Source organism: Lissotriton vulgaris, chromosome 4_1 (assembly GCF_964263255.1).
Source record: "Lissotriton vulgaris chromosome 4_1, aLisVul1.2, whole genome shotgun sequence".
NCBI classification, from domain to species: Eukaryota; Metazoa; Chordata; class Amphibia; order Caudata; family Salamandridae; genus Lissotriton; species Lissotriton vulgaris.
Window position 1 is genome coordinate 1,604,569,798 of NC_141691.1, and position 23,443 is coordinate 1,604,593,240.

Consider the following 23,443-nt stretch of genomic DNA (forward strand, 5'->3'; position numbering starts at 1 on the left):
GGTGTCCTGCGGAGACCTATTGTCGCAGCCGCAGGCACCCTTCTGCTCAATTGTTACGGTAAAACCAGAGGGATGAGATAATATATTATGTAACAGATTGAGCCTAAAACGGCACATTAAAAACCTGTCCTGCTGATTGTGAATCAGCCATAGATAGAGTTCCATACCCACCCGTTGTCAATTAAGGAATGGGCCACTACTGAACGCTTTGATGACTCAGTACCTGCTCTACTCATGTTATAATTTTCCATCAACAGTTTCCTGATTAGTGGTTTCCAGTTGGAGGTTATCATGGAGGGATTACTAAAAAGATTATGCTGGCCAATGGACTCTAATGTACTTTTCACAAAATTTAGCCATGGAATATGCAGGCCCTTATCCCTTTCAAGACAATCTGAAACAATTTCTCTACTCAACCCCGCCTCTGGATTAATCCAGATTCTGAGCCATGCCATAATTGGCCTCATTTTTATCAAATCTGTGATGTATGGGGTACCAAGTTCCCTGTGGGCAATCTCAGGAGGAGTAGCCTGAGAGATCTTTAGGATTCTCCGGAGAAATTTATCTTCCTCCAGCTGTAATTTTTTTTAGAGTCCCTAAAGCCCAAAGCTCGGTACCTTATATAGCCTTTGCCGTGCTTATCGAGCCATATAAACACATCACTTGTTCGGGAGACCAGCGGCCCCGCCTACGTGCAAAATTTAAAATGGCGCCATTTGCAGAAACCAACTTCATACAACGTTCCTCAATTAGGGAGCTAAACTGCATCTCACCATCGAACAAAAGACCCAGGTATGGAAAAGTGCTTACAGAGTCCAATCTGTGATTCCCTATTTTAAACGGAAATTTCTTAGAGCGCTTTTTACCTGCCACCATGATGAAGGATTTGCTTAGGTTCACCGATAGGTCTAGATTTTCCATGACCTTAACAAAACCGTCCACAAGATATTGAAGACTCCTGGCTGTTCGTGCAAGCAGGACCGCGTCATCTGCGTACAACGGTACCGGAATTTGACACGTTCCTACTTTGGGGCAGTCTACTTCCATTGCACTAAGGGTATTTTCAAGCTCATTGATGTACTTGTGCACGGAAAAGGGTCAGTCAGTCCCCCCTCCGTGCTAAAGCGGACCCTAGCAGTGGTATTCCAGTGCAATTCTTTTAAAATATTTATGAGACCCGGGTCAATTCCCAAATCAAACATCATGGCCCACAACTTATTCCTATTCACATTGTCAAAGGCAGCTGCAAAGTCCATAAACCCCATATAGACAGTGCCATTGCTAGCTTTAGTATATTTAGCGGCTATCAAGTACAAATTAAGGCACTGGTCACTGGTCGATTTACCCATTCTGACCCCATACTGTGTATCAGCTATGGTGTTTCTCTTCCGTCCAGGCCATAAGACAGTTCAGTACCACCCGGCCTAATATCTTAGCTGAGATGTCAATTAGCGATATAGGTCTATAGCATTTTGGATCATCCCTACTCCCTTTCTTGAAGATAGGGACAATTAATGCTGTAGACCAAGATCGGGGAGGCCTGATTTAATAGCCGCATTTAAAACCCTCGTCAGAATTGGCGCCCACAGGTCAATGTTACTTCTATATAGGTCTGGGGGGGGTCCCATCGGGCCCTGGGGCTTTATTCGGGGTCAGGTCTTGGATTGCCTTAGTTACCTCTGTTAATGAGAGCTCTACTTCTGAGCACCGTATACCATCCCAGCCCCCTTCTTGAATAGTTTCCTTGCTATGGTTATAGAGACCTTCAAAGTGGGTGACCCATTGCTCAGGGAGGATATTAGTACTGATGACCGGAGCATTACAGTCCTGAAAGCAGGGCCTGTTTACAATCCTCCATAATTCTGTTTAGTCCCTATTTTCTCCTGCCTCTCTTAAATCAGCCAAGACTTCTGCTTGAAGAGTAGTCTTCCTCTCTTTTACCTTTATTTTATACAGTTGTCTGCATTTAGCTACTTCGGCCTTGTCCCTAGGTTTAGCTTTCAGGCTTGCTTTTAAATTCCTTAAAGCTCTAGAACAATTGATATCAAACCATCTTGGCTGTATACTGATCTTTCTCGGGCCCTTTGCTATCAATAAGGAGTCTGCCAGTTTGGTTAACGACCCAAAAGTTGCAACTAGCTCTGTACCCTCTATTGAAGGATCTAAGTAGTCCTCGACATATTTTTTGCCTTTGTCTAGTAGTTTGCTATAAAAATCATGCGAGTTGATTTTCGCCCATCTTAATCGCCTCCCTTGATCCGTGGGCCTCAGAACTATATCTTCATGCTTATTCCTATCCAGGCGACCCATGTAAATTAATTCTAGCATTAAGGGGTTATGATCGCTGAAGGGACTCCACTCAGTTCTAGCTTCTAAAATACAGTTTTTAGCAAAGACGGATATCATTATGAAGTCTATAATAGAGGAGCATCCCCTTCCTTTAAATGTTGGGATAAGCGTGCCCTCGGGATCAGGGGCAATCAGGTCGATCGTGTGTGCCAACGAATGGGAGTCTAGTACCTTAGTTATTATCGTTCCCTCCTTGCTATGCTCCAGGTGTGGCCCCTTCTTAATTGGGCACGCATCCCAGTCAGTTGTAACAGGTAATCAGGTTTGGACAAAGGTGGCAATTTAAATCTCCCAGAAGTACCACAATTGGTTCTCCCCCCTCCTTCCTATGTTCGGCTTCATAGGTGAGTCTACCATCAAATTCTTGCAGGGTTTCACTATTCCCATTTATGGGTCCTGAATTGTAAAAATTAAACAACTGTAGTTTTAATCCTTGCCCTTGAAATGTTATTGCTTGGAGGGTATGTGATGTCCAAACTGGGGATGTCCATTTCCCCTCTACGTTAAGGTCAACGTAAATAGCTAACCCCCCCTTTGCCCTTCCTACTCTACTTTTTTGGGCTGAAACGAAGAAGCACTTGTAGCCCTCTATCTGATAGGGAGAGGAGTTGACTGCCCACGTTTCTTGAAAAGCTAGAATGTGAAAGCCACCTATGTAATTTCTCCTCTCTGCTTTTTTAAATTTTCCAGCCAAACCTGCAACATTCCTAGACAAAATATTCATCCTTCCCCCTGGAACCTTCACTACCTTACTGCTCTGCGTATTTAAACTAAATTTGTCATTCCTCGTAAGTCTGACCCCCTGTTCACCCCCTTCCTGTGTTAATAATGGAGTTGGGGGCCCTTTCACATGTTGAGTTCCCTGACCCCTTTGTTCAGTGCAATCATTGGACATCTGACTGACTGTCCCATCATAGCTGTGACTTGAATGGAGTAGTCATTCATTTTCATCCAGGGATTGCAAAGGCATAAATCCATTTGACCACTGAGCTCTGGCCTGATTTACTATAGGGAAACCACGGTGTTCATAATTCCTTGCCCAGTACCCGTCGGTTAATCTGCCCGTCCTACCCTGAAGCTGATTTGGAGGGAAGATGTCATGTTTTCTGGGATAGAAATACCCTAGTGGCATAGTTTGTATAGTACTCGTGGCGTTCCTATTACAGTTACCCAGTATTTACTCGACTAGGTTTGGGTTCCTAAAATTTGCTATAATACAATTTCCTGCAATGTCTTTCCTCCTACTACCGATACAATTTGCCCTTCTCACATGTAGAATTTCTCCAGGTTCTTCCCCTTGCAATGGCCTGTGGATATTCAACCAATGGACAATCTTATTTTTGAGTTCCATATGTGTCTCCTTCTGGCCCACCCTTAATTCCGGTACTCCAGTGAAAACAACAACATATGGACTTACTTCGAGGGGTAAATTTATACATGGTAGGGGACAATACATTCTAGCATTTTGCTCAGGGCCTGTTTGGTAGTTATGTGCCAGATTGTTAGATACGGGGTTACCTATTTGGTTTTGTGTCACGTTTATGTGTCCCAGGGTATTAATTCTGTCCTTATTCCCACATTTTTGTGTGCTTGTTTCCGCCAGCTGGGCTGGGACTTTGGGTAGTGCGTGAACTTGTACAATGGTACACTGCTCATTGCTCACACAGTTATTCTTAGGTGGGGATTGCCTGGTTTTAAGACGACCCTTCTGCAGTGGAGGTTCCAATTGGACTAGTATTTAAGGCCTCCCTTGCCTTGCCCTGTTTATGTAGCTCATTTACTATCTTGTCTAGTTTACTCACTAGTGGTTTTATTTGGCTCACTATGAAAGCCTCAAGATTCTTTTGAAGTTCTGAAATTACAGGATCCAACCACCCTGGGGGTGTTACAGGGCATGGGTCTTCTATTATCTCTACCTCGTCCCCTGTCTCTTGCCCTGTTGTCTTTTCTAGTTTGTTTCTGTTTCCTGGTACGTGAATTTTTGGGATCTTTTTTCTTCCCTCTGCTTTGGGAAATACCCTTACCAACTCTAACTGCTTGGCCCCCCCTCAACTATTAGCCGTTGGGCACTGATATGTTCTGAAGATCTATCCTGACTATCATCGAGTGAGGCTTCACACAAGTTGGAATCTAAAACTTGTGTTGGTGTAAGGGGCACAGTTGTAGGTGTCATGGATAAGCGCCTCTCCGTGCGCTCTATCTCCCCATTAACTGCGCCTATGACCTTTCTCAGCATTAAGTCAATTGCTGTTGGAGTTGTTATTTGACCCACTGTACTGATTGGGGTTGGGTGTGATTTAGGGGGTATAATTGAGGTACGGGATTTGCTCTTAGTAGACCGAGTTTTTGGTTTAGTGGCCATACTGCTTTTGTAGTAGACAGCACTGTATTCCACCTCTCAATTGTCTTAAGGCACTAACAACAAAGGAGAGACAACAACAAGAAGCCCCACCACTAATCAGGTACTCAATTCAATCACACCCTTCGTACGTAGTATACAGTCTTCTCCACCCCGTGTCGTACAATGTCCAAAGTCTATAGGGGTGGTTACTCGTTGGCAACTGATATTAGCCAGTTCAAAAGTACCTGATGGATGAATCAAAGGGAGTGGCCCAGCCCAGCCTCCTCTGGCCCCAGATGGCCCCGCCCTTGTCCCGGGCTTCTCCCGGCGCCTACCCGCGCGCAATCCCGCGACGCGGGGGCTGGCCTCCTTTTGAAGCACCTCCTGGCGCAGGAATGAGGTGTGGCGGCGTGTTCTGCCGCTAGGGCGTCTTGGGATTGTAGTTCTGTCCCAAGCGCCCCCCTTGCACTGCAGCCGCCGGTGAGGCTTTGCGGAGGCGGGGGGGGGGGGGGGGGGAGCGATTCAGCAGCGGTGGTCCCTGCAACCGGGACTAACGAGGTATGCCCGCAAATTTGTTTTGTTTCCCCCGCTCCACCGGGGCTGGCCTCCTTTTGAAGCGCCTCCTGGCGCAGAAATGAGGTGTGGCGGCGTGTTCCGCCGCTAGGGCGTCTGGGGAATGTAGTTCTTTCCCAAGCGCCCCCCTCGCACTGCGGCCGCTGGTGTGGCTTTGCGGCGGCGGAGGGGAGCGATTCAGCAGCGGTGGTCCCTGCAACTAGGACTAACGAGGTATGCCAACAAATTTGGTTTGTTTGGTCTGGCAATGACGCGGTCTAGGGGGAGTAGGGCAGATTCGGCGACGACGTCCAGAGACAACCCGGTTGTGGCTATGTGGGGCAAGGCTGGGGCAAGGCTGGAGCGACAGCCTCTGCTGAGGGATCGGCAGGCCACTGAGGATTCGTCACCTGTGACCCAGGCCTTCATGGCCTCCTTCATGTCCGAGCTCAAGACGGAGATAGGCTTCCTGTGCTCTGAGGTTCACTCTTGCGTCAAGGAACTGCGGAAAGAGGTCACTGATTTGGGAGACCGGGTCGACAGACTAGAGAAAATAGTGGATGCTCGTACCGGGGACCAAGAGCAACTGTGGCAACGTCTAGCGGCGTTTGAGGAGCAAAACATAGAGTTACAAGTCAAGCAGGAGGACCTTGAAAACAGAAGCCGCGGGAATAGCCGCATAGCCCTACTCGCCCACAACGCCAGGACAGAGGCCCGGCCGGCTTGGACTACTGTGCACCACCACCGTCGCCCCCCCCGCCCGCTGGATGAGAGGTCCTCCTCGCAGGTTACACAAGATATCATAGCACACATCAGATCCCTGGAAGGGGAGCGCGAGAGATCGTCGCCGCAACCGTCCACCCCGTGACCTGGTGCTTCGCGATGGAATACGCCTCGCTGTCTGCCCCAGTGCGGACAATGTCCCGGGTCCCCCTGACCTGTCGGGGGTGATCGGCTGTCCACCTGACCTCTGTGAAGCTGACATGCTCCTACTTCATATGTGGGGTGGAGTGCTAGATTTTAGGTTCCTCGTTAAGTGGACTTCAGCAACGCTGCAGAGACTAACGATAAGCCCCTTCCCACGCAACCACTGAATGTCCTCTGCTGCTCATGAGGATTTCACGACAGGATCTCTTCCACCTTGCAGAGGCCAACGAGATGTCCTTCCTCATACGGTCACCAAGCGTCTTCTGTGATCCGCAGAGACTCTGAGTTAGGAATGCTCCATGATGGAATTCCTGTGGCTCCCCCGGTCACGGGGTTATGTGAATCATGCCTGAACGTACACATAGTACACTCTACCCCCTGGCTGGGCGGTTGGGGTACTGGGGCCCGAGGTCCTTAGCTCCAGTAATTCCTGTAGGAACCCTTTAAACTGTTCCCTAGGGAGTGACATCTCTGAGTGCGTCTGAACCCTTGTTGGCCTATGTTGACCTCTTTTGTTGATGGGCCTGCTTGGCCGCCTATGGAACTTCTATTCCTCTCCTCCTTTTCCATCTCCTTTCTGGCTCTCTTTCTTTTCTCTCTTCTCCTTCTTGTGAGCGACGGGGTGGAGACCGGGCGGCTGGGGAAGTGGGTTGCTGCCCCTATACCCTTTCCCTCACAATGGTGGGAGTGGGATGCGTGGATGAACCCTGATTGCTGCACGATATGGCTGTGAACATCCCGAGACCTTTGAAAGTCCTAACACTTAACGTTAAGGGCTTAAACTCCCCCAATAAGCGTAGGCAGGTATGGCGCTACCTTCTCCAGCAACACGTGGATATCATATTCCTTCAGGAAACCCACCTGCTGCAGGCAGACACGCAGCGTATGGCACATCCTAAGTACCCTCTTCAGTTTTGGGCTGCTGCTGACACTAAAACAGAGGGAGTGGCCATATTGTGCAGGGCTGGCTTCAGGCGGGGGGGACACAAAGCCCTTCCGGGGTGGTGATGGGCGTTCTTCTAAAGTCAAGGTGCACTTGGGGAGGCGTCAGTTTACCATCTGTAACATATACGCGCCCAACCAGATGCAGGACAGGTACCTCCAGACGCTTCTGCAAGAGCAGATTTCATGTGGGGACCCGTCCTTGATATTGGGAGGGAACTTTAATCTAGTCTGGGATCGGGACATGGACCGTAGCGATGCTTTTTTTAGCGGCACCGGAGCAATGTCTTCTGCGCTACGCACACAGATTGCGGAGGTAGGGTTAATTGATGCGTGGCGCTACCATTACCCGTAGCTGAGGGATTATTCCTTTTACTCACTTGCCCACCGATCACAGTCCCGCATAGACTTCCTGTTTACTTCGCTCGATCTGGTACGGGATGCACTTTGGGCCTCCATATCAGATATATCACTGTCTGATCACGCTCCTGTCGAGCTGCTCTTGCAGGACCCGACTACTTCCCCCACCTGAGAGCCACGTTGGTATCTGCCACGAGCATCCTTCGAGACGCCGCGGATCTTGAAAGCATCCGGGAGGCTATACATTCTTACTTTCTTTACAATGACATCCCGGAGACGCACTTCCCAGTGGTATGGGATGCCTTCAAGGCCACGATCCGGGGGCACGTCACCTCCCTAACAATAGCGCGGAGGCACGAAGCCTGCAAATTGGAGGCTGACCTGACGAACGACATTAAGAAAGCTGAGTTACGGGATAGGGAACGTCCGACACTGGAGTCCAGAAGGAGGCTGGCTAACCTCAGGGGACAGCTCAGGCTTCTACGGACCAACAAGGCCGAGCACTCTTTGCTGGCACTGAAGCAGAGATATTTTGAGGGAGGAGAAAAGGTGGGGCGCCTGCTGGCGGGGAGGTTGAGAGCACGTGCGGCTCAGGCCCATATAGCAAATGTCCAGCTTCCGGATGGGTCCAGGGTTGTCTCGGAAAGGGGTAAACAGGAAGCCTTAATGGGCTACTATACCGCCCTGTACCGGAAGGAGTCCGTCCCAGCAGACGCAATCGCGGCTGTCCTTGACAACTATGAAGGGACACCGCTGCATCCGGTGTGTGCGGCGGAGCTTGAGGACTCTATAACCGAAGAGGAAGTCACGGCGACCATTAGAGACCTCCCCCTGGAGAAAACGCCGGGACCAGACGGGCTACCCTTGTCTTTCCATCGCACCTTCCAGTCCCAGCTTAGGCCCTACCTTCTGAGACTGTTGAACTCTTTTACGGACAGTGAGGGACCGTCCCCCGACATGGGTATGGCGGAAATCGCATTGATACAGAAACCTGGGAAGGACCCCGCACATTGTGCATCTTATCGTCCTATAGCTCTATTGAATTCTGACCTTTATACCAAACTCCGCCCCAAACGCCTCAACCCTTATATGCCGGGGCTTGCGGACCCTGATCAGGCCAGGTTCATCCGTAACCGAAAGGGTGCGGATAACGTGCGCAGGCTTGCGCACCTCGTGGGGAAGGTGCACCACTGGAAAATCTCAGCCTGCCTCCTATCGTTGGATGCGGAGAAGGCATTCGACCGGGTGGAGTGGACCTTCCTCAAGGCGGTACTTCACAAATTTGGACTGGGCCCGAAGATGATTACAAGGATCATGGCCCCGTATGTAGGGCCACAGGCCAGGATCTGGGTCAATGGCCGCCTAACACCATCGCTGCCTATCCACAGGGGCACGAGACAGGGGTGCCCCCTCTCACCCCTGCTGTTTGCTCTCGCAGTAGAGCCCCTTGCGGAGAGGATACGCCGGGAGCCGGGCATCCATGGGGTCGTGCACTGCGGACGGGACAATAAGGTGGCATTGTTTGTGGACGACCTGATACTTACTCTTACGCGTCCTCGGGAGTCTCTCCCGGCCCTGCATAGGGTGCTCTGTCTTTATGAGAGGGCCTCTGGCCTCGAGATCAACCATGATAAATCTTGGGCTCTTAATCTCACCATACCGAAAGAGGAGACACTCTCTTTAAGAGAAGCGGCGCCCTACCGGTGGGCCGAACACCATGTCCGATATCTGGGTCTTCTTTTGACCCCCTCTTTGGACACATGGTCGTCAGTGAACTGGCGGGAATGCCGGAAAGCGGTTCTAGAGGACCTGCGAAGGTGGAAGCCCCTGATGTTGTCATGGTTGGGTAGACTTAATGCTGTTAAGATGTCGATCCTTCCTAAAAATCTTAAACGTGTTTCAATGTCTTCCCACCCCGGTCCCGCTCCACTGTATACGGAGTTCACAACGCAAACTCAGGTCCTTCATTTGGGGCGGAAAAAGGGTCCCGCTTCTCTCAGAAGGTCCTCATGGCACCTCGGGATAGGGGGGTTTAGCCTGCCCTGACCTGGTGCACCACTACTGGGCCTCCCACCTCCGCTTTGTGGTGGAGTGGGCAGCGCGTGAGAGCGAGAAAGGGTGGTTACATATGGACCGAGCAGTAACGGGGCGCACTATCTGGGACCTAGTGTGGTTACACCGGACAGCCCGCTCCGACAGCGCCTATATAGCAGTGCCTACGAGGACGGCCTTGGACATTTGGGACAGCGTAGCTGTATCCAAGGGACTCACCACGTTTCTGTCTCTGCACACCCCTATAGTGGGGAACCAGCACTTTCCACCGGCCCATCAATCTCGAGCATTTGATAAACGGACGCAGGGAGACTGCAGGGTGATCTGTGATCTCTACGACGGGGGTACGCTTAAAACCTTTGACCACTGCCGGGAGGAGTTCCGCGTGCTGCCAGAGGCACGATTACAATATGCGCAGCTGCGACATTGGGTCTCTGAAGGGGATATGCGCCAGGCAGCCAGACGAGACTTCACCCCTTTCGAAAAATTGTCGCATTCCCTTGGGGGTTCAAAGGGGCTAATCTCTCAGATTTACCACATCCTGCAACATCCACTGTCTGTGCCCTCCCACCCATATCAGCGCCAGTGGCAGCTGGCGGTGGACGCGGACATGGAACTTTCGCAGTGGGACAGGCTCTGGAGGGATATCCCCAAGATATACCGGAGCATCCCGCAAAAGGAAAATGCCTACAAACTTCTGACCCAATGGTACTACACGCCCCTACGGCTCCATAAGATGTTTCCCGCGGTCTCCCCCAAGTGCTGGAGGTGTCAGTCTGCATCCGGGGATTTCATCCATATATGGTGGGCGTGTCCGATCCTGACCGTCTTTTGGAAGGAGGTTCTCAGCCACATTAGGGGGGTGCTGGGGTTTCCCCTACCTGAAGCCGTAAGCATAATTCTACTTGGCATTAGACCTGCCATCCTTAAGGCGCTCACCCGAAGCGATTGGATCCTGACGCTCCAAATGCTTGGGGCGGCCAAGCAGCTTGTAGACCTATACTGGAAGAGACCTGAAGCCCCACCCATAGCAGCCTGGTTTGTACGGCTTTGGCACGTCCTAGCGATGGAACTTCTCACAGCGCGACTGCATGCACGCGACACGTGTTTTGGGGCAGTTTGGCGACCCCTAGTGCGCTACCTCTGCTCAATCGAACACGCGCGCCACATGCCTACCAAGCTCAGAACCCTGCACCTCTTTGATGACGCTATCGTCCCCTTCAGATCCCAACAGGCTACTCTCTTAGGCATCTTGCACAATGCTGGAGCTACATGGGATGCCCCTCCCTTTGGGGCCCCCTTCACGGCGCACCCACGCCCCGTCTTAACTCTCTTTTCTCTACCTCTTATCTCTCCTATCTCTCTTTCACTTTCTCTTCTCTATGTTTTCGAACTTTCTACATGTTCACTGAGCCCTGTTGGGCCGCCCTTGAGTGTTGGGCTAGTTGCCCGTTAGTCCATTCCAATGGCTCTGTGATCTGGGTTACTTATGTGCCACATCGATACCACAGCTTCTGTCATACCCGCTGGGGTTGTAGGCAAGGCGCTGTGTAAACCTGTTTCTATGCGTAAAACCAATGCTCTAAATGCCTTTTTCTTTCTCGGCCGGCCCTGATATGGGGTTGTAGGCTTAACACTGTGTTTGGATGGCCCTGCCATGGGTGTTAACTTTCAAAATAAAACAGACTTGAATACAAAGCGTTCACAAAATCGCAAGCACGTACTACTCAGAGCGGCACTTACAAAATCTCACACACGTACTACTCAGAGCAAGACTGAAGCGGCACCTTCACGTTTTTAGTTGAAATGGACTCACTTGGGCATTACCATATAATTTACTGGCTCACTGAGAACATTATTGCGGCCTCGAAAGTGATCGTGATCAAGCGCTGCGAGCGATGCACTTAATGAGCAGGACGAGGAAAGCCATATTGCTCCTCTGCTAGTAAGCGCGTGCCCGCTCACATGCACGCAAGCTGTAGGTCGCATTTTTTGAAGCCCTTACTAAAAGTCTTGCCAGATCAGCACCTGCGCTGGGTCAGGCGAGACCTAAAAAGGACTAAACCTACTGCCACTACACCTATGCTACTTTCTTTTTGAAAGAATAAACTCCATGCAAGCGCACACTAGAAAGCCCATTAACCTTCCTAACAAATCTATTACAATGGCTCAAATCCAAAGACTGCTCACCCTCTGTACATGTCATCTGTCTGAAAATACAGGGAAGCCTTTAGTTGTAGTTGTCTGCTGCTGAAGACTGCCACTAATACATTAAAACATATGGAGTAAAGTAGGCTTTGGGTCAACGCCTTGCTCTTGACTGGATGACTTGTCTCTCTCATTTTCCTGCTTCTTATTAAATAGCTTTCTTCCCTATTCTTTATTTGTCATACCCTCACACCCGGATCATTTATTCTCTGCCATTCTCTGATTGGATGACTTATGTCATTCCACAGCTTACATTTAGATAACTACTTGTTTCTTATGGTTTTAGCACTCCAAGCGAGTGCATGGGCCTACTTGCTCTCTCTCTCTCCCCCCCTCACCACTGTGCACTGCTTCCTCTTCATTCCTGCACCTACTCCTCCTGCACTAGCTGTGCTGCTCTCAGCCTGGTTATTTCATGGTATTTATTGGTGGCATTGCATTGGTAACTCAAAACCACTTCACTTGCTTTCATCCTTTGCTGTACTTTTTTCTTCTTCTATTATATAGGGGGGTTCGACAGATTTTGGAACAGTAAATTAAACAAGTATCTGCAATGCAATAGGTCTCGCATTGCTGAAAGTTTGAGCTATTAGCATTGCTAATAATAATGAAACGCCAAACACTTAACTTTCAGTAATGCAAGAGCTATTCCATTACAAAACTACTGCAGCACTCATGCTTTAGCTTTAAACATCTACAGTGAGAATGTTGTGGTCCATTTGCAATGCATTGGCTCTCCCATTAATGAAAGATTGAGCTATTGGTGTTGCCTTATTATTAACAACGCCAATAACTCAAACTGTCAGCAATGCGAGACCTACTGCATTTCAAATGCTTGTTTTTTTTCCCTGTCCGGTTGAAGGTTTCTGTGAACATATTATCCCAAAGACATCAGTGTTTAAGCAGATAGCTCCCACTCAATGTGACTGGGCTTTCACTGCTTCTCTCAGCCCATTCCTAAACTAGAATACATGAAACATTACAAAAACACACTGCTGCACTACACACAGTGTGCTTAACACATAGCAGCAAAAAACAAAGATGGGGATAGGGCTCCATCTCGAACCACCGAAACAGGTAATTTTATCTCAACTATCTCCCTCTTTTGTGTAAAAGGTATTTGCTGCTGGCAAATGAACAGGAGCATACTACAATTTGGAGAAAATTCAGTCACATTATGCACTTCAGAAAAGGCACAAGGCGCATGAATTTGCCCGTTTTTTACACAGAGTTCACTAAACTTTCTGTGTAATCTATGGAGTGGCTGTTGTATTCCCAACATTTATACTTGAAATACTTCTGCCTCTAACAATAATGTAAAAGTTTATAAGCCCAAATGGGGCATGGTTAACACACACCAAGCGCTATATGTTTAACACAAATAGTGCTCTAAGCGCAATATATATAACGCTACTTGGGAACACAACCAGTACCTAAATAAATATTTCTGCCTTTTACAATAATGTAAAACGTTAAATAAACTCCAAAACCAGTAATATAATCTGCGCGTTACACCAAACAAGTAAGGATCTTAAAACTAAATTCCCCTACTGTTGAAAGCTTCCCAAATGGTGATTTAAGGCAATTAGTAAGATATTTACGTCCCACTAAAAACACACATATGCCAGGCTTACCACCGCTAACAATCTTAACAGTTAAGTTAATGGTGTCTTTTTACCTTTTTAACTCAAAGTACAAAGAATTTAACCCTGTGCTGAGACTGCAGCCTCATTGTTGCATTGCTCACGGTTTACAAAGAATGTAAGGTGTAAACATTAGAAAGTGCTTACTTGCTAAATATAGCCTAAAGGTTTCAGAATACAAAATTGACCTTGTGACCACATTTTGATTGAAAAAAAAACCCAGTAAATTAGCAAAACAACAAGTCTGGAGTAGTGGGAGATAGTAGAATCCATAGTAGGTCTGCCAAGCTGTAAAAACTGTTATCCCACTTCTAACCAGCATATGTGATTTTTATTGAACCCTAGACATTTGTCTGTAAAAGTTACCAACAGCAAAACACACGCGGAATGGCTAGGTTATGGAGTGCACACCAATAGTGCAGCTAGAGGGGAGATAAAGGATAAAAGAACAAAAACACTACCCCCTGCATAGGCCCCAGAAGCACAAATATGTAAAGGTTTGTTTTCTGCATTAAAATTTACAGCGGCAAATTATAAATTGAAGAGAATTCTTGACGTGAGCATCTCATCAATTTCAGAGAAAGGTATAGCGTGACTGCAAAAAAGTTGTGGCTGATGCAAAAAAATATGTATATGTTTATGAATAGTGCTATCAAAACAAAAAATACAACGAAAAATGAAAAGAAAAGGGAAACTGACCTCAAACTCTAGCTATTACGTGTGTCAAATCCTAGGCAATTAGTCAAAAAATGGGGGGGAACAAGTAGATAAGGGAAGACACATTGGAATCAATGATTTATAAAAACATTATATTTTTTATGAATTCTTCATAGGAAATTGTTCTTTTATCTGAATATGCAACATACATATAAATACATACATGAAATAAAACTGTTTGAAGGACAACCACAAAAAACTTAATTTATAAAAATATCTATTAATACAGTGGCACTAATGTAATCGACGCGCGTTTCGATTCCTATGTGTCTTCCCTGATCTACTTGTTCCCCCCTTTTTTCGACTAATTTCCTAGGATTGACACAAGTAATTTGTTTTCCCTGTCCTAGGAATTGAATAATTTTCTATTCAGGGGGTCCTTGTTTTCTGCATTTTTTTTCAAACCCGAGCTAAGCAGGTAACAACATTTGAATACAGATAAGCCAAAAAGTCACTCGGTAAAAACAGGAAAGTCTAAAAGTAAGTCATTAACCAGAAAAACAGTATTCCGACGCACTAGATAAAAAATAAATTAGAATTCCTATTATTCCAAATAAAGAATTTTTGTACTCTGCGCTTATAATATTTTAAAAAACAAAGCCAAAAGGATACTTCCACAGATATATTTTAAAATGTCGCTAACATCTGTTCAATTTGGTACCAAGGTACAGAGTGACTGCAAACGAGTTGTGGCTGATGAAAACAATATACTGGCACACTCGGCTTCTGAGAGAAAGTATGTCTTTCAGGCCATTAAACGTGTTGCTGCACCATACTCACTTTGCAACTCAGCGAGGCACTAGATAAAATTAACAGAAGCCAACAGCTTTGCAACTTGATGAATCTGCTAACTCCGAACACCCCAGCTCGTGGACCATTGTGGAACAAGCATTTACAATGCAATGGTCTCGGCATTGTTAATGTTAGAGCCATTGGCATTGCTCATGACATTATTTTTATTTATGTTTTTGTTTTGAAAACATAAATAAATGACATTGTCATTTACAATGCCAATAGCTTAATCGCTCGCAAATGCGAGACCTATTGCATTTGCACCCACACAGAGCCGCCCACACAAAGCCACCCACACACACTTACAGAGCCGCCCACACAAAGCCACCCACACACACATACAGAGCCACCCACACAGTCATTCACATAGAGCCATTCACATAGAGCCACCCACACAGAGCCACCTACACACAGACAGAGCCACCCACGCACACACAGACAGACAGAGCCACCCAGGCACACACAAACAGAGCCACCCACACACACACAGAGCCACATAGACAGACAGAGCCACCCACGCACACACAGACAGAGCAACCCACGCGCACACAGACAGAGCCACCCTCGCGCACACAGACAGAGCCACCCACGCGCACAGACAGAGCCACCCACGCGCACAGACAGAGCCACCCACGCGCACAGACCGGGCCACCCACGCGCACAGACAGACAGAGCCACCCACGCGCACAGACAGAGCCACCCACGCGCACACAGACAGAGCCACCCACGCGCACACAGACAGAGCCACCCACGCGCACACAGACAGACAGAGCCACCCACGCGCACACAGACAGACAGAGCCACCCACGCGCACACAGACAGACAGAGCCACCCACGCGCACACAGACAGACAGAGCCACACACACACAGAGCCTTCTGTGCATATCGCAGCAGGAGGAGCTGTGGCGGCCTGACGATATCTCGCCTGCGCCCGTCATTTCTACGGTACAACAAAGGAAAGGCAATGAAAGCCAGCCGAAAGCTGTGCAACACTGTCAACAACAGCGGCTCTGAAGATTACCCCAAATGTTCCGAGAGATGCGTGCGCGCGAGCACTGTCCCTTTAATAGGAAAGTTCCTCGCTGTACAGTGTTGGGGACTGCTTCGCAGTGCAACGGTAGCCTTGACCTAAAAAGGAGTGGGACCGCTATTGTCAAAGCGGCCCACGCTGACAACGTAAGTTAAGGAAGGAGCGCAGCCGCTATAGTTAAAACGGACAGCACTGCCAAAAAATGTCAATATCAATTAAAAGGTGCAGGCTGTAAATATGATACATCCTCCAATACTAAGAAAATATAAAAGCTGGCGCCATGCTGTATTACAGGAAAACCTGTCGTAAGTGGAATAGGAGAAATCATTCAAGAAAATAGTGTTCACAGACTAAATAAAACATACCGAGCAATAACACAAATAAAAGTTTCAGTCCTCAGGGGAGGTTACAAACAGACAAGGCGGTACTAGAGTGGGACTAACTACTAAACCTAGGCATGATTAAAAAAACAAACATTTAGAAAGGACAGTAACAGGAGCCAATTGAAAAGATGGGCTGAAATGGGAGGAGCTTCAAGTCCATACCTGAATACAGCATGCCGCGCAAAGCAGTGCATGCACTGCCCAGGCTTGACCTAAAAAGACTGCTATATGATATGATGATAAATGCAACCTTAAGGACCATGCAAAAATAACTGAGCTGTTGTCATTGTTATTCACCATGCATGTAGTGTACAATCGCCCATTAGCATGGCACCACAACACTTTTTGTGGTCCGAGATAACTTCCAAATGGGCCAGAGATATCCATAGGAGGCTCAATAGGTTTCTGGAAATGGGACGTCAGTAGGGTAAGGAATGCGCCTCTTTTAGGGGAATGTGGCAGACTTCGGCCCCTATTAGAAGTTGCCCAGTCATCCACGTTTGACTCAAAAGGTTATAATAGTGGTGTAGTGTTACAGCACAGCAGTATTCCTGGATCCTGTAATACTGCATGAAATTCTCAGCACATGACTGCTAAAAGCAAGGCTTGCATTATGGGTTACATGTGGAAATCAGGGTCGTAACATTGATTTTGTAATGTTAGTCCAAATGTACATGACTGTATGACGTATTACCTCAGTTTCTCTATTATAGCACAGAGTTGGAATTTGCAAGAAAGACAATAACGTTTAGCGTGAAAGAGGAGAGATAAAGGAAGGGAGAACAAAAAATGAGATTCAGGATGAAAGATTAGATCGTATGAAAGCTTAGCTTTAATGTGCTATGCAAAATCCAGTTTTTCTGCATGACTTAAAACTAAGTAATCCAAGTAACCAAAGTTAACTCTCTGTATGCACTATACATTTTTGGATGGCCAAGGTGGAGGAAAGAGTGAACAGGCAACTGAGCTGCTGGGTTTCAAGTGTGGAGTTCCCAGCTTCTTGCTGACAGTCAGTGTGATCCTGAGCAAATTACTTAACCTATTTATATTAGGTTTAATCAATCGTGCAAAGTGCTTAGAATTTTCCAATTTCACATTTGAATAGCTCTAGCCTGAGATTCAGGCTTTATGCTGTTAGACGTCCTTAACAAAAGAGATAACTGTTATCTGATAGCAAAGTCTTTAAGCGAATTCTGATGTCTGAAGAATGAGCTTTTAAATTTGCCGTCAACTGAGAGTAGTGCGGCTGAGACCTGGCCCAGTAAGTGTACCTGGTCCGTGTTAGATATGCTATCTTTTGCAAAAGCTTTCATGTTCAGTTTCACCTGAGGGATAGCTCTGTCTAAAGCAAACCCGTGTACAAATTGTGTAACTTGTGAGACAGCGATGCTGTCTAAAGCCAAGTTATGTGTCTTATGTGGGACGCTGTAGCCTGCCTTATGGGCCTTCGTGAAACATGAGCTACAACTCACCTCTCTAAAACATAACGGCTATATGTCTATATAGTTCCATGTAACCCAGAACACAATAGCACAGCTGAGATTTTCCCTCTACTAATCAGGGTATTTAACCTTTTATAATTAAATTAATGCTATTGAAGCAAACAAGGCTACAGAACTGAGGATGTAATTGATGTTCAAGTAACAGCCCACAACTGGAACACGGTGCCTCGTATGAGCTGGAGTGGTGTAGGTAAAACCTGGCTAACCTGAGAGATAGCTGTGCAGTCTAAATCATGTCCGTAAGAGCGTTGCCATTGGACTTGAAGGCTCTCTGTTGTGAAGCCAGATAACTAAGCTGTGTGTCTAGTGGGAAAGATAGTGTGTCCAAAGCATGTGTGTTATGTATTTAGTGCACTATGTCTGACGCGTGTTGCCTGCAGGTGTGACTCGCCATTTGCTGTTTGTTTGTGAAGGTGTAACCGTACTGCGAACATAACTTCATTGAAATTTAATTTCTCACGCACCTGGTATTCACCACGAAACTGTATAGTGTGACGTGTGCTTTTCTTCTCTGCTGGCCATGGTAAAAAAATGTTAAAAGTTAAGTGCGCGCGCACTCAAAGACTAAACCTAGCATGGGGGCGGGACTTCCGTCTTGTGCGCGAAGCCCGCGCAACGGAGTTCCTGGTCCGAGGAGCAGTGGTGACGCGGGGCTCCCATGCCTGAGGGAGAGCCCCGCGGAGGCGACAGAACACCGGATTGGCGGTAAGTGGGCCTCGGGGGGCGCTTGTGTGTGTTTGCGCACGTGTGTGTGCGACGGCGGGGGTGTCTCTGTATGTGTGCGTGTATGTGCGCTCGGGTGTGTCTGTGTGCGACGGCGGGGGGATGGGGGGAGGCGGAGTGTCTCTGTGTGCTTGCGTGTATGTGCGCTCGTGTGTGTGTGTGTGTGCGCATGCGGGCAGGGGGAGGTGTGCCTATGTATGTTTGCGCTTCCCAGGAGACAGCCACGGCGGCGCGTGCCAGTTTCAAATCGCCTCCAAGGGGATGCGCGCGGCCAGGAGTGTCTGTCTCCTGGGAAGCACACCCGCCGACAATAGGTTCTCGGCGAGAACGCGCTTCCGCGCGCTTAGCCGAGACCTAAAAACTATGCGTATGTGACAAAAAAAGCAGTACAAGTAAATAAGCTTTCACAGGGAAGGGAAGATTAGGTGATTTCCTTAGAATCACATGATGTTGAGCCGGTCGCCAAGACTCGTAAGTCATACAAAACACTGTGCACAAGGTTCACGAAACACAAACAAAAGGAACATTTCAAACAAAGCTGTAAGAAAACTGTGGCAAAGGAAGAGAATCATTCAGAAACAAAAGTGCAGGCTTCAAATTAAAACAGGCAAAGGAGTGGGAGTCACGATAGGGGAGGCAGCAGTGAAAAGGTAGCAGTAACAACTGTGGCATTAAGCGCAGGTGGGAGGAAGAATGCTATATTTGAATGTAAGCAGCTAGGGCACTGAGGCGAAACACAGACAAACAGGAAGAGCAGTAAACCAAGAAAAACATCATCCCCCAGAGAACAGATAAAGAACCGCAGTGGAATGAGACAGTACTAAGTTCCTGCTCTGTGGGAAGAACAGAAGAAAGAAAGGAGGGACAAAGAGGTAGGACTGACCACAAGCAAGCAGGGATTTTTAAAGGACACTGACAGACAAATGAAAAGCAATGGCAAGAAAGAGAATGGATATCAAGCCCACACACCGATTACTGCAGGTCTCGAATAGACAGCCCACGACTGTCTAGCCCAACCTAAAAAAACAATGATCTATGCCTTACGACACATTCATGCAAATGTCATTACGCAGGGGGTTGCGAATCATCATGACAAGTGTGTGTTATACAACATTGTTCTGGGTCTTTTTTGCCAATGGTGTTCACCACAACCTTTTTTTTCTTTCTTTCTGACAGCAAAAACCAATTGCACAGCCTAAAGGATAGATTGAATGGCTTTGGTACATTTTTATTATACTATGTCACCAGAATGTGAATAATAGATCTGCATCTCTGAGCACTTTCGGCTGTCTGCAGTCTGCATTTATGCTCAGTTCTGGATTTTTTTTGTAGTCTGAATTACAGATGGTTTCTTTTGTCAGGAACTTCGTATGCATCATATCAATTGCTAAAATTCACTGCAAAATGTACCTGGCTGACAAGTTCTGGTATTCCAAGAGCTCTATCAATTTCTTCAAGGCCATCAAAGGTCCTTAAAGCCATATAGAGTTGATCCAAGAGGGTCCCCTCGTCATTTGCTTGTTCCGAGACCGGATGTGGACACATCAGCTCCTCTGGAGAACTGCCAAACTGCTGTCTGCAAAAGATGTAACATGCAATAAAGGTTTAACTTTCAATATTCGAAAGAGGATGATCTATTTACTAACTGTATGTAGGATAATGGATGGCCAATATTTCCCAATCTGATATCTTATCAGATTGCATGTTCTTTGAAATCCTTGCTGTTTTATTCTGAATTCACCACTAAGTATTAAAAAAATGCATAGACAAATACATGATCTCCTTCAAAATATAGTATATAACTGAAAGTGCTGCTTTCTATATTGCTCACATCAAAGAGAAGTTCTGTGATCCGAAATTTTGTAAATGTCTCTTAAAATGTGTAAATATAGTAAGATTAGGTTTCATCTTGTGCTGAATGCTGCTTTTTTGTTTTACATCTTGCAGTGGTTGTTTACTTTTATTGGCTATTGAGTCATTTTGAATTCATTTTTTGTCATGCAACTAAATGTTTTACCTTTATATAACTTGCCACTGTCCACAAGTCTACCCAGATAATTTAGAGATAAATCACAAACAAAAAATGCTAATTATCACAAAATAGAAGTGACAAACCAGTAAACAATAATATATATTCAAAATTCTAGTGGGAAGACCTAGTGTTTACTTTGTTTCTAAAGACAAACCGTGTTCAAGAGATAGTTTAGGTGGATGGACTTCCAGCACAGAAATACTGCTCAGGAGAGGAACTTTACAAGGAGCTTTTTTTTAATTTAGGCACATTTGAAAGGCATGGGGTGTACTGTTGGGAAGCCACATCAATTTTGGGGATACCTTCCCAGAACTATACCAACACAATTGGCGCACATTTGTATTATCAGATATTGTAGATTAATGCTGTGGGAAACCTTTCTTGATTCTTCACCGCACCATTCAAACGGAGGGCCACACTTTTCTTTAAGTACACAAGGTGCTTTTACCAAATTTTTGCTTTAGTATGCAAGAGCAGGATATCTATTGTTCAAATTAAACTGTATTCTAGTTTTAAAGACTTAAACAAAGCATATTTGGCTTCCAGGATAACGGTCCAAAATGGCGGGCCCAAGTTGATCAGCTCCCAGTCCAATTGCTTCATTAATTCATAACCCTGCTGATTTGGAACAAAGCGTGCCACTGGCTGCCAACATTAGCCTTCGACATGCACTCAGTTTGTGAGGGTTCACAGTCTTTAGTCTAGAAAGGGGCCCTCTGCCCACTTGCTGCTGCTTTGATGCAGGCCAACTGAGCCTGGGCTTGCTGCAGAAGGAGCCACACCCTGCAACACATAGTGCTGGTGATGACGGACACAAGGGGCCCGCAAGCAGAGGGGCGCTGCCATGAAGAACCCGGAAAAAAACGCCTTGGCCCCTGTATTGACCTGCATTTACCCTGGGAGGCCACGGGGCAAAAAAGTGAGGCAAGTCGGGCCAGATCGTCCATCCCACTAATCCCCCCCTAGTCCAGAGGGTGGGTTGGCCCTGAAAAACCCTGGGGAGACGGAGAGACTCCACATCAGTGACGCTGTTGTGACGCAGCTCTACATGTGGTGGGTGAAATGAGGGGAGGTGACATTGCAGAACACCAGATCCCAGGGGGCAGTGGTGGCCCAACAAGTATCTATAGCTCGGTCTGCAATCCTAGACAACTTACAGGCGTACAGAGACGATGGTAATTGAACTCCTGGTGGCTATTAGATGGTCAATTTGCTGACAAACTACGAGACGTAATTGAGGAATAATTTTTCTTTTGCTTTTTAAACAAACATTTCTTTATCACGTTTTATGTGTTAATATATAATAACAGTAAGAGATCCAATTCCCACAAGTGCTTACATTAATTTTAACAACCAAAATTTGGCATGACGTATGCATTTATTCTTTTTTGAGTCCTCACACCCACACCATCCCATAACACAAGCAATGCAAGGCAAATTATCAGAATACTGGTCATTCTCCCAGCAACAGTTGACCATCCAAGTCCATTATGTGGCCATGTAATAATGCAAGATATTGGAGGCTATTACATCCATATCCTTAGGGAAGACCCCCAGGTCTGAATGCATTTCCTGCAGAATTCTTTTTTGCCCCTTCGGTGCTCATGACTAGCTCAGCTCGTCATGAGGCACAGTGCTCGTGTGCTGATGACGAGCTGAGCTCGTCATGACCACACCCATTTCCATTATGGTCCAGCACTGCAGGGAAATAAGTCAAGCAGCCAAGATGTTAAAACAAATGCCAGCAAGCTGGAGGGAGTATTAGGTGCTTTCTTTTAAGAAGCTCTCCAGATTAACACATGGCTTGTTGATTTATGAAAGATCACAAGTAGTGATGTCTATACCCAGGAAGCCAGTAACCAACTGCTCCTTTTACAGGCCCACACCATTAATAGTCACAGAGGCAAAAGATTTGCCAGTGTCCTATCAACTATACTCAAAATAATACGCTCACTAATAGTGTGGGACCAAAATGGTTTCCTGCCTTACAAAGGGACCAGCCTTTGTACTAGAGGATAGTAGTAGACCTTGTAGACTTAAACAAAGCATTTGATTCTGTCTCCTGATCACTCTTACACCGGCCCCTTGAAAGAATGAACTTTAGCCCCAAATTCCAGGCATATAAAAAATTACTCTATTCCAATCCCTGAGCGTGCGTTCGGGTAAACAGAACGTTGTCCTGGTCGTTTACAACTGAAAGTGGAATTCGCCAAGGACGCAACTTGTCCCCTCTACTTTTTACCCTTATAGCACAAGTTACTTACCTTCGGTAACGATATATCTGTAAGAAACAGTAGTTAGTATTAGATTCCTTACCTTAGAATATCCCCAGGCCTCAGACTGGATCCGGAAACTTTTGCGTAGCAGTACCCTTGCGCGTCGGTAGTAGTCGTCTGCGGCTCCGCGTCAGTCGTCGGGATGACGTCGCCGGAGTACTTAGACGGCGCCCTCGCGCACGGACATCAGTTCTTATACATAGCTTTCCCGCACCAGAAACGCAGAGCCATGATAAAAACCAACACTGGTACCATGAAACTAGGGCCCTGTTAATGCATCTGAAAGAAACAGGTTAGTATTAGATTCCTTACCTTAGAATAGATACCCCAGCAATACCAACCCTGGTGGTGGGTCTGCGAACCAATGATCACACCAGAAAGTCCTGGAGAACGGAAGAAAAAGTCATCTCTCAAGACTTGGCTGACCAGGGAGTAGTGTCTTGCAAACGTGTGCAGCGAGGCCCACGTAGCTGCCCGACAGATGTCCTGCAAGGGGACTCCCCGACCCAGGGCAGTAGTAGCTGCCGTGGCCCAAGTGGAATGGGCCCTCAGCCCAACAGGAGGCTCCTTTTTAGCCAAAGAGTAGCATACCTTGATGCACAGCACGACCCACC

At 46.9% G+C, this 23,443-nt stretch overlaps 1 protein-coding gene across 3 annotated transcripts in view; it reads right to left on the reverse strand.

The window, feature by feature from the left end:
- NCOA2 (nuclear receptor coactivator 2) overlaps positions 1-23,443 on the reverse strand; it is a 768,019-nt gene that overhangs the window by 224,233 nt on the left and 520,343 nt on the right. For all 3 annotated transcript variants that reach the window (XM_086965858.1, XM_086965859.1, XM_086965857.1), the window contains exon 15: positions 19,932-20,097. In XM_086965858.1, coding sequence (XP_086821984.1) covers positions 19,932-20,097 — 166 coding nt within the window. The remainder of the gene's footprint in view (positions 1-19,931; positions 20,098-23,443) is intronic.